This window comes from Phyllopteryx taeniolatus, chromosome 5 (genome assembly GCF_024500385.1).
Source record: "Phyllopteryx taeniolatus isolate TA_2022b chromosome 5, UOR_Ptae_1.2, whole genome shotgun sequence".
Taxonomy (NCBI): Eukaryota; Metazoa; Chordata; class Actinopteri; order Syngnathiformes; family Syngnathidae; genus Phyllopteryx; species Phyllopteryx taeniolatus.
In genome coordinates this window covers 3,173,341-3,185,532 of record NC_084506.1, presented here as the reverse complement: position 1 = coordinate 3,185,532, position 12,192 = coordinate 3,173,341, and the positions used below count along the sequence as shown (strand labels likewise).

Genomic DNA, 12,192 nt, shown 5'->3' with positions numbered 1-12,192 from the left:
CCCCTTGGTTTCACTCTTTGGGACATGTTTGTCTACATTAAAATTAACTAACTTAATGGAAATCTTCAGCTCCTCCATCCCATATTCTGTGCAGTAAATCTATGCTGAATTGTATACATTTGGAGATTAGATATACACTTAGGGGCACCAAAAACAAATTCCATGCAAGGTGGACCACATTTCTTATGCGAGAAAATTGAACTTTCCTGATGTCCCTGACTGATTTGATTGTTGTTGTAGTCATGTTGGTAGAACATGTTGTACTGCATGGTCAATATGGCAGTGGTTAAAAAGAATCAATTATAAGCCTAAGACTGTTGATTCAATGTTGTTATGAATTGTATGACAATTTATGGATTGTTAATTGTATTCAGCTTTCAGTTGGTATGAGGATTACTGTATTATCACAATATGTACCACCTGGTAGTAATATTGGACATAAAACTAGTGCAGTGGGACCCCGTTTTAACGGACATCGGAAGTAATGGACCGTCTGGACAGTACATGTGTCCAAAATTAGTTTCCAGTTGTCACTTAAACCGGCTTTGACAAAGTCTGTTCGTTCCATAATTTGCCACTGTCGTTTACTGGGTCTGTTGTGCAATATAGACAGAGACTGGACATACGTATTTCTGGGTCACAGATACACAGTATGACAAGATCCAACCAAAAGACGTGCCTTCTGTCCCTACATGGCAGCCATGTTGAATGTGGCGACATTCCATCAGAGATCATATATTGACTGCCAACTTTGACTGGCAACATTTCAAGGCCATGTATTGATGTGGTGGCCATGATGGCAGGATTTTTATCAATTGTTGCAGAGAGCCTTGCACAGAGCGAAATCAGCATGGCTGTGGTGTTAACATTAAGAGGAATATGGCCCACAAGTCTCTGGAGTCTGGAACATGCTATTTTTAGCAGTTTTTTTGTCAAGCCGTTAATTTATTGCAACAGATTTGGAAATGGGAAGCACACTAATTCATCGCGGCTCATGAAAGCCACCTGTCTTGTCTTACCTATGAGTAAGTCAACAATGTCACCACCCAGCACACTAGCATGGTAAGTTTGGATAAAATTTTTAACTTTTCCATCTTTTTAATATTTATTTACAATAACTTTGTCCTGTACTGGGTGTTTGAGGCCATGGAAAAAGTACAAAACAATAAGTTTGTACTTTACAGCAAATGGGTGTATATGGCCACAAAAACAAAATGTGTGGGTGCCCCCCTGCCACTATTAGTCCGTTAAATCGAAGTTCCACTATACAGAATCAGAATCATCTTTATTTGCCAAGTATGTCCAAAACACACAAGGAATTTGTCTCCGGTAGTTGGAGCTGCTCTAGTACAACAGTCAATTTACAGAACACTTTGGAGACATAAAGACATTGGCAAAAAACAATTGTGCAAAAAGATGCAGAGTCCTCTAGCACTTGGAGCAGTTCGAATGACTAATATTGCAATAGTCCGGTGCAATGACCATTGTGCAAAGGGCGCTGAGACTTCAAGGAGTGTATGCGGTTTAAAGTGACGAGAAGTGCGATAATCTGGGACAATGTTGGTTGTGCAAATGTTACAGATACTCCTCAATCAGTGTGCAAATGGAGCAGATGCTACTCTGGCATGAGTGGCCAGTATATGCAAATAGTGCAGCATGGCGAGACAACTACAGTGAGTGCACAAGTAATACATAATTGGCCCCACAGAAATGTGACAACGAACTCAAGTCAAAAAATTGCCAGCTTGTTGTAATGGAATTGTAGGTTAGGTGTTTAAGAAGTTGATCGCAAGAGGGAAGAAGCTGTTGGAATGTCTACTAGTTCTAGTTTGCATTGATCGGTAGCGCCGACCTGAGGGACGGAGCTGGAAGAGCTGGTGACCGGGGTGCGGAGGGTCCGAGAGGATTTTGCACGCCCTTGTCTTAGTTCTGGCAGCGTGCAAGTCCTCAAGGGTGGGTAGGGGGGTACCGACAATCCTTTCAGCAGTTTTGATTGTCCGTTGCAGTCGGAGTTTGTCCTTTTTTGTAGCAGCACCAAACCAGACTGTGATGGAAGAACACAGGACTGATTCGATGACCGCTGTGTAGAACTGTCTCAGCAGCTCCGGTGGAAGGCCGTGCTTTCTCAGAAGCCGCAGGAAGTACATCCTCTGCTGGGCCTTTTTGAGGACGGTTGATGTTGGTCGCCCACTTCAGGTCCTGAGAGATTGTAATTCCCAGGAACTTGAAGGTCTCGACGGTTGACACAAGGCAGCTGGACAACGTGAGGGGGAGCTGTGGCGAAGGATGCCTCCTGAAGTCCACGATCATCTCTAAAGTCTAAAGTTCAGCTCCAGGTTGTGTCGGCCGCACCACAGCTCCAGCCGCTCCGCTTCCTGTCGATATGCAGACTCGTCACCGTCCTTGATGAGGCCGATGACAGTGGTGTCATCTGCAAACTTCAGGAGTTTGACAGTCGGGTTCGCTGAGGTGGAGTCGTTCGTGTAGAGAGAGCAGAGCAGCGGAGAGAGGACACAACCTTGGGGCGCCCCAGTGCTGATGCTGCGTGTGGATGAGGTGGCCTCCCCCAGCCTCACCTGCTGTGTCCTGCCCGTCAGAAAGCTGTAAATCCACTGGCAGATGGCAGGTGAGACGCTGAGCTGGAGAAGCTTGGATGAAAGGAGTTCAGGGATGATGGTGTTGAACGCTGAGCTGAAGTCCACGAACAGGATCCTCGCATAGGTCCATGCACTGTCGAGGTGTTCTAGGAGGAAGTGCAGTCCCATGTTGACTGCATCATCCGCAGACCTGTTCGCTTGGTAGGCAAACTGCAGGGGGTCCAGCAGGGGACCTGTGACACTCTTGAGGTGGTCCAGCACGAGACGTTGAAAGGACTTTATGACCACAGATGTCAAAGCGACAGGCCTGTAGTCAGACCCGAGATTGCAGGTTTCTTGGGGACTGGAATGATGGTGGAGCGTTTGAAACCGGATGGAACTTCGCACATTTCCAGAGATCTATTGAAGATCTGAGTGAAGACTGGAGCGAGCTGGTCCGCGCAGACTTTGAGGCAGGATGGGGACACATGGTCCGGGCCTGCCGCTGTGTTAATCTTTTGTTGTTTGAAGATGCGTCTCATATCCTGTTCATGGATGGTTAACGCAGAAGTCAGAGGTGTGATTGTGGTCGCGGGTGCGGCTGGGTGGGTGTGTGGTGTGAAACTGTCCTTTTCAAATCTGCAGTAGAAGGTATTCAAGTCGTTGGCTAGCGTGCTATTGTTCTCAGCTTGGGGGGATCGTCGCTTGTAATTAGTCAGCGATTGGAATGCATGCCAGACTGATTTAGAGTCGTTTGCGCTAAACTGATTTTCCAACTTTGCTGCATAGCTCCTCTTTGCAATGTTAATTTCTTTAGTCAGCTGGTTTCTAGCTCGATTATACACGGCCCTGTCCCCGCTCTGATATGCATCCTCCTTAGCTTGGCGAAGCTGCTTAAGTTTAGCAGTGAACCACTGCTTGTTGTTGAATGTGCGAAATGATTTTGTTGGTACACAAACCTCTTCACAGAAACTGATATAGGATGTGACAGTGTCCGTATATTCATCCAGGCTGCCAGCTGAATTTTCAAAGACACTCCAGTCTGTGCAGTCTAAACAGCTTTGAAGTTCCATCTTGGCTTCATTGGTCCACTTTTTCACTGTTTTCACTGTAGGCTTCGCGCATTTAAGTTCTTGCCTGTACGTCAGTATTAAGTGAATTAAGCAGTGATCAGACGAGCCCAGGGCTGCACGAGGTATAGCACGGTATGCGTTTTTTACCGTAGTGTAGCAGTGGTCTAAAGTATTATTTTCCCTGGTAGGACAGTTGATGTGCTGCTTGTATTCAGGGAGTTCGTGGTTGAGTTTAGCTTTGTTAAAGTCCCCGAGAATAATGAGGGGTGAGTCCGGGTGTTTTTTTTCAATTTCGTTGACTTGTTCGGCAAGCGTTAGCAGTGCGGCGTTCGTGTTAGCTTGAGGCGGTATGTAGACTCCAGCCGGTATGAATGATGCGAACTCACGTGGTGAGTAGAATGGTTTACAGTTTAAAAATAGCGACTCCAAATGTGGGCTGCAGTGTGTGCTGAGCTCCGTGACGTCCGTACACCATTTTTCGTTGATATAGAGGCATATCCCGCCGCCCTTTGTTTTCCCCGATGATTCCATGTCGCGGTCCGCTCGATGAATGTGGAAGCCGGGAAGCATGACGGCGCCATCGGGTACAGCGTCGCAAAGCCAGGTCTCCGTGAAGCACATGGCCGTGGAACGTCCGAAGTCTTTACTGGTCTTTAACAGAAGATGAAGCTCGTCCATTTTGTTGGATAGGGAGCGTACATTCGCGAGGTGGATCGACGGGAACGCCAATCTGTGTCCTCTCTTGCGGAGTTTTACCTGAATGCCGGCCCGTTTCCCTCTGTGGCGCCGCTTCCGTCTCCATGCGCCGAAAACCGCGGACGCCGCTCCGGTGAGTAACTCGGGGGGAAAAAACTGAGCGGATTTGCGAAAGTTGGTGACAGAAAGTCCGGAGTAGCCTCCTTGATGGTTAGCAGGTTTCCCCTTGTGTAAGTGAGTCGCGTAAGGTCTCCAAAGACGGACGAAAAACACAAAAACAATACTAGAGAGCGCGTTACCGAGGCGACCACACTGGTAGGCGCCATCTTGGTTTGAGCTACAAGCAACAAGGTATCTTAAAAATATAAAAATGTGTATTTAAAAACTTGTATTAATGACCTTTCATTGTTTTTTTTCTTCAATGAACCTACCATGCACGTTTTTGGGATGTGGGAGGAAACCAGAGTACCCGGAGAAAACCCATGGGGAGAACATGCAAACTCCACAGAGGCGGGGCCGGGATTTGACCCCGGTCCTCCAAACTGTGATGCAGATGTGCTAACCAGTTAAACACCGTTCCGCCAATAACATAAACCAAACAAAATTAAATATTACTACAACAATGCCAACGTCTGTGTTGAATCCTGAAAGTTCTATCAGCTGCTCAAGGCGTCGTTGCCGTAAAATCCGATTGGATAGTATACAGCCAAACAGAATTCGCCTTGCTGTCTGACTCCTGATTGGTTGACAGTTGTGGCACATTTGTAACACTGTCAAGTATCACAAGTGTAAGGGCAGTGTAGCGTGCGTGGAGGGGGCTGCATAGTTGAGAGCAAGAGAGAGGCGATGCACAAGCGTACAAAAATGTTTTGAACGAGTATGTGGAGGAAAACTGGAAAAATAACTTTTACACGAAATGTAATTGTGAGTTTTTACAAAAACGTTTTGGGCACACAACACGTTCTTGTATGCACAAAACACGCTTTTACGAGTGCGTATTTGTGGCACAAATCTAATACCGTAGCTTCGGCCCGACGCCAGCGATTTGTATGAACGATTCAGAAACATTGCTGAGGTACAGCTTCTTCTTACTGTAGATCCTGGAGCTGATGCTTCACTGTGTGGAATGGCAGCCTCTAGTGCATCTGGTACCAATGCAGTGCGATATGGAACCATGAAAGAAAATGTTATAAACATGGAGGTTGTACTTGCTGATGGGACTGTTATTCACACAGCTGGCAAGGGAAGACGTCCCAGGTAAGACAAAAAGGAGAGTTCATATTAATTTGTAATTTCAGGTGCTCTCAAAGCAAACATTTGCTAATCTGAGCAACAGTAATGATACACTGTGTGCATATGTAAGTTTCTCCCTGTCTTCATGATAAATTATAGAAAGACTTCAGCAGGCTACAACTTGACAAACCTGTTTGTTGGATCAGAGGGCACTCTGGGAATTATCACTAAGGCAACACTGCGCCTCTATGGTATTCCGGAAGCCATGGTGTCAGCAGTCTGCTCATTTCCTTCTGAACAGGCTGCTGTGGATAGCACTGTGCAGATTCTACAATCTGGGGTAGCCATCGCTCGCATTGGTGAGCACAAGTTGCCTGTACCAATAATACACCGCAAATGATGCTTTTTGCCTGTACAGAGGTTAACATAGTCACAATTCCTATGTAATTAGGACAAGATATTTTGTCACATAGCCGTAAATGCAAAGAATATAGCTGTTTTTGTGTGTTTGTGTGTTAGAGTTTCTAGATAATGTGATGATCAATGCATGCAACAAGTTCAGCTCTCTTTCGTATCCCGTTACCCCAACTCTTTTCCTGGAGTTCCATGGTTCTGAACAGAGTCTTGCAGAACAAGTCAACACAACTGGTGAGTCTGTATATCATATTAATGACTGTATTTAGATGATTAAGTTAGCCCTAGACTAGTAATGAGAAAATTCTAGAGATGTTAATCTACCTCTGGGAACCCTAGCCATTGCCTGCACAGCCACAGAATCACTACGTCTTCAAATTGTCCGCACTGACTAAAGTGCATGATTAATGCACAAACGCCATGGACTGGGCAAACAGGTCCTAGTTGAGGGACCAGATAAAGCACGGCTCAGAAACTCCCTATGCCAAGTAAAATCAATAGACCTTGTTTTCTCTCACCCAGACGTAGGTCACCAGGGCTCCCCACTTGAGCCAAGCTTGGAGGGGCTTGACTGTGAATGCCTGGGGGCTGAGCCTTCCATTGGCCCCCCCTTCCCATGGGCTCACCTTCTGTGAGAGTGGCCAAGGGGGTCAGGTGTAATGTGAGCTTTGTGGCAGCTAAAGGCGGGGACCTAGGCGGTCTGATCCCCGGGTACAGAAGATGGCTCTAGAGATATGGAATGTCACCACTCTGGCAAGGAAGGAGCTCGAACTAGTTTGGAAATTCGAGAAGTTCTGACTATGCAGTGCCGTTAAAGTATTGGCCCCCTTCTGGCAGCACGGTGACCGACTGGTTAACACATCTGCTTCACAGTTTTGAGGAACCGGGTTCCAATCACACCTCCACAGGCCTCGCCTGTGTGGAGTTTGCATGTTCTCACCGTGCCTGCGTGGGTTTTCTCCGGGTAGTCCGGTTTCCTCCTACAACGCAATAACATGCATGGTAGGTTCATTGAAGACTCTAAATTGCCCGTTAGGTTTGAACGCGAGTGCGAATGGTTGTTTGTTTATATGTGCCCTGCGATTGGCTGGCGACCAGTTCAGGGTTAACCCCGCCTCTCGCCCAAAGATGGCTGGCATAGGCTCCAGCACGCACGCGACTCTAGTGAGGATAAGCTGCACGGAAAATGGATGGATGGATGGCCCCCTTCTCAAATTCTTATATTTTTGCATTGTTTCCCCACTTTAAGATCATCAAACAAATGTAAATAGCTTACAAATATAACCCAAGTGAACTTAAAAGGCTGTTTTTAAATGGTGATGTCATTTAGTAAGGCAAAAAAAACAACTATTCAGTTACCTGACACTGTGTGGAAAAAGTAATTACCCCCCTTGTTCAATCACAAATTAATTGTAGCCTGATTACCTCCAGAGCTGTTCAATCAAGAAATCACTCAAACAGAATCTGTCCCGACAAAATCAAGTCAGACTGAAAATCTAACAAAGCTGCAACAAAATGTCACGATCCAGAGCAATTCCCGAACAAATAAATTGACATCTACCAGTCTGGAAAGGGTTACAAAAGACATTTCTGAAGCTTTAGGATTCCAGCAAAGCATAGGGAGAGCCATTATCCTCACATGGAGAAAACACAGAAGACACAGATCGACAGGCGGATCGGTGCAGCGTTCCGGGCACATTCCACTGGGGCTGCCCCGAGATCATCCTGTAGAGCTAGACAAAATGGTAGGAGAGAGGGAAGTCTTGGCTTCCCTGCTTAAGCTGCTGCCCCCATGACTCAACCCCAGATAAGCAGAAGAAAATGGATGGATGCCATGCACTGGTCACAAATCTAAATCCAATCAACAAACCCCCATCCCAATGATGTTGGGATGTTGTGTAAAATGTATATAAAAACAGAATACAATGACTTGCAAATCCCAACCCATATTCAATTGAATACACTACAAAGACAAGATTTTTAATTTTTATTTGCTGCCTGCAACATGTTCCAAAAAAGGTGGGACAGGTGCATGTTTACTACCGTGTTACATCACCTTTCCTTTTAACAACACTCAATAAGCGTTTGAGAACTGAAGACACTAATTGTTGAAGCTTTGTAGGTGGAATTCTCCCATTCTTGCTTGATGTAAAACTTCAGTTGCTCAACAGTCTGAGGTCTCCGTTGTTGTAGTTTGCGCTTCATAATGTGCCACACATTTTTAATTGGAGACAGGTCAGGACTGCTGGCAGGCTAGTCTAGTTCTCGCTCTTTTACTACAAAGCCATGCTGTTGTAAAACGTGCAGAATCTGGTTTGGCATAGTCTTGCTGAAATAAGCAGGGATGTCCCTGAAAAAGACGTTGCTTGGATGGCAACATACATTGCTCCAAAACCTGTACTTTCCTTTCAACTTTAATGGTGCCTTCACAAATGTGCAAGTTACCCATGTCATTAACACTAACACATCCACATACATCACAGATGCTGTTTTTTTAACTTTTGCGCTGACAATCCAGATGATCCTTTTCCTCTTTGGCCTGGAGGACACCTTGTCCATGGTTTCCAAAATAAATTTGGAATGTGGACTCATCAGTCCACAGCACACTTTTCCACTTTGCGTCAGTACATCTCAGATGAGCTCTGGCCCAGAGAAGTCGGTGGTGTTTTTGGGTGTTGTTGATATATGGCTTTCGCTTTGCATGGTAGAGTTGTAACTTGCATTTGAAGATGTAGCAACAAACTGTGTTATCTGAAGAGTTCCTGAGCCCATGTGGCAATATCCTTTACACAGTGATTCCATCCATCCATTCATTGTCTTCTGCTTATCTGAGGTCGGGTCACGGGGGCAGCAGCAGGGAAGCCCAGACTTCCCTCTCCCCAGCCACTTCCTCTTGCTCTTCCGAGGGGATCCCGAGGCGTTCCCACGCAAGCGTGTTCTGGGTCGTCCCCGGGGTCTCCTCCCGTTGGGACGTGCCAGGAACACCTCACCAGGGAGGCGTCCAGGCGGCATCCTAAACAGATGCCCGAGCCACCTTATCTGGCTCCTCTCAATGCTCTACTCTGAGCCCCTCCCCGATGAGGGTAGGAACGTAGATCGACCGGTAAATCGAGAGCTTCGCCTTTCGGCTTAGCTCCTTCTTCACCACAACGGACCGATATAAAGTCCGCATCACTGCAGACGCTGCACCGATCCGCCTGTCAATCTCCCGTTCCATTCTTCCCTCCTTCTCACGTGAACACGTTGGGGGAGGATCTCATCCCCAACCCGGAGAGGGAGCTCCACCCTTATCCGACTGAGGACCATGATGCCGTTTTTTTTAATGCAGTACCGCTTGAGGGATCGAAGGTCACGGGCATCCACTGTTGGTTTTTGGCCTTGCAACTTACGTGCAGAGATTTCTCCAGATTCTCTGAATCTTTTGATGATGATATTGACCGCAGATAATGAAATCCCTAAATTGCTTGCAATTGTACGTTGAGAAACGTTCTTAAACTGTTGGAGTATTTGTTCACACCTTTCTTGTGAACAACTGAGCATTTCCAATTAGGTATTTTTTTTAGCATTCCTCAACTTCCCCAGTCTTTTGTTCCCCCATCCCAGGTTTTATAGAATGTGTTGCAGAAATCAAATTCAAAATGAGAGAATATTTGCACACAAAAAAAGTAACTTTCATCAGTTTGAACAATTAACATCCTGTCTTTGTAGTGTATTCAACTTAATATAGGTAGGAAATTATTTGCAAATCACTGCATTCAGTTTTTATTTTAGTTTTGCACAATATCCCAACTTCATTGGAATTGGGGTTTGTAAAATATGTGCTGCTCTCGGTTTGAGGGGAAACATGCACGAATGAGGAGAACATACAAACTCCATACGGGAAAGCTGGCGCTCTGATTAAAACCACCAACGTCATAACTGTGAGGCGGATGTGCTAACCATTTACACAACATGACATCTGTGCAACTAATTTCATTGGGCAAATGCTCTCCTTTGAGGAAGTTTTGTACTTCGGTTAAGTGTTCTGTTCAAACTTTACTCGTCATAAGGGTGTATTTCTGGCAAAGATATGACCTTTTCAAACAGCAATACAGTAGTTCTGTTCAGTTTCACTTATAGTATTGGCACCAATACAAGACTACAGATTATATGGCTTTTCAGCTTTGTACTAGTAACAATCTGAATGTTTTCTCTCTGCACAAGTATTTGCAAACGTAAGTTGTGCTTCAATATAAATTATGCTTATCTTGTCTTGTATCCACAGAGGAAATCACACAGATGAATGGTGGCTCTGATTTTCAGTGGGCTAGAGATGCAGAAACACGAAACAGGTTATGGAAAGCTCGCCATGACGCCTGGTATGCTGCTCAGGCACTGAGACCTGGTTGCAAAGTAAGGTATCATAGCTCTGCATAGCTTTGTGAAACAAATTAGAACAAACTGCCACTCAGTAAAGCGCAAACCCCCGCGAAGGTGGAATTGTGGAACACACAAGGGGGGAAAAAATGGCACACCGTATTTGTTTCACTGTCCCACTATATTGTGGCAAGCAAAAGGTTCTGAAATCAGAAATGCAGACCCTTTTTTTGTGAAGTCACATCAAAAACAAAAGAACAAAAAAATGGTTTGATGATATAAGATGAACCATGCCTTTTTTATATCAACATGCCAACATGACAACAATAGTGTTTTTGCACTTGGGAGGGTTTTAAAAAAGAAATAAATAAATACAAAAAAAACTTTTTTAAAAAGTAGAACTATTTTGGGATGAAAAACAAATAGTATTAACATGCATTTTTTATTTTTTTTGCCAAAGTCTCTTTGCATCACAGAGACTTTTTTATCGTTCATCATTTTATTTTATTTTGACCTATTCAAAGGGATTTTTAGTTTCCTCCTGTGTCAATAAAACTAAATTATGTTACAACATACTTTAATGAAATAATTTGGTGTCCTGTAACTGCAAAAACTTGAAAGTTCTTCATCAAACTAGCATTAAAACAGTGTAGTTTGTATCAGGCCCTTTTGTATTTTTTATAAATTTTTATATATTTTGTTACGACAACGATTTAATATAGTTTGAAGTGGGTGACATTAACTCCTCAGTGTGTGTGGTTGTAGGCCTACTCTACAGATGTCTGCGTTCCTCTTTCCCAACTGCCTCATATCATTGTGGAGACGAAGGCGGACCTGATCCAGAACAAACTTACAGGTGAGCTTATGCAGATGTTAAGGTGCTTTACTTTACGTCATTGCCGCTACAGAAAATAAAAATTATCATTAAAATAAAATATTACAATGTATTTTACCATGTTATCTAATGTTTAATGCTGAGATCACAAACAATAAATTGGTGGTTCCTACCTGTTCTTCCTGTTTGTGTGATTCGAGAGAACTCAGTAACCCACTACAAGTTACACTTTTATGATAAACCGTTGTACTTATTTTTGTACATGGCAAAGCCAAATTGAGCCAAGCAAGGCAATGTCATTGTGTAAAAACAGAAAACTGGCAACTAGGCACATAAGTGTTTGAAATAATTATTTATAACTGTGTGTCCCCATTGCACATCTCTCTGTCCCTTTCATATTTCCAAACGTAATACAAACGTCATTCTGATAGAGGCAAAGTAACAGAGGGCTTGACAGTGCGGACCTCTATGAGACCTATAGCCATGGATGAATCTCATCTTTACCACAATTTTTTTGGGGTAATTAAAAAAGAAAAAAGTTGTTTTTAAATGTCCCTCACCATTTAATGCTCACACAGGTCCCATCGCGGGTCATGTGGGTGACGGTAACTTTCACTGTCTGATGGTAGTTGATCCTAACGACCCAGAAGAATTGCACAGGGTCCATCTGTTCACTGAGAGACTCGCAAGGTAATGTATTTTTATTTCTTTGTATTATTTTTTTTTGTATGTACAGTACCTCTTTAAACTGAGACTCACAAACTTTATGAACAGCTTTATGATTTTGCTCTTGTTTTTGTCTTGCTCAGTCCAACACTTTGATGCATACTTTTCTAAGCATGCGTCTTCTCACGGATCTTGTAATTAGAATATTTTTAGGGTGTTTTCCTATTTGAATTGGTGTTGTATCCTAAAATCAAAAATTCTTGGGCCACCATTTCATTAGTTGTTTTAGTGAAACCGTAATATACAGTGTGACATAATCGTCAGAAGAGTGCACAAAACATTG

The 12,192-nt window shown here is 44.1% G+C and overlaps 1 protein-coding gene across 3 annotated transcripts in view; it reads left to right on the top strand.

The window, feature by feature from the left end:
- The window catches only part of ldhd (lactate dehydrogenase D), a 42,275-nt gene that overhangs the window by 16,446 nt on the left and 13,637 nt on the right, over positions 1 to 12,192 (top strand). For all 3 annotated transcript variants that reach the window (XR_009788437.1, XR_009788436.1, XM_061772594.1), the window contains exons 5-10: positions 5,443 to 5,602; positions 5,738 to 5,937; positions 6,098 to 6,226; positions 10,257 to 10,384; positions 11,114 to 11,204; positions 11,762 to 11,873. Coding sequence is in view for 1 of the 3 variants with exons in the window: in XM_061772594.1 (XP_061628578.1) it covers positions 5,443 to 5,602; positions 5,738 to 5,937; positions 6,098 to 6,226; positions 10,257 to 10,384; positions 11,114 to 11,204; positions 11,762 to 11,873 (820 nt within the window). In the remaining 2 variants the exon portion in view is untranslated. The remainder of the gene's footprint in view (positions 1 to 5,442; positions 5,603 to 5,737; positions 5,938 to 6,097; positions 6,227 to 10,256; positions 10,385 to 11,113; positions 11,205 to 11,761; positions 11,874 to 12,192) is intronic.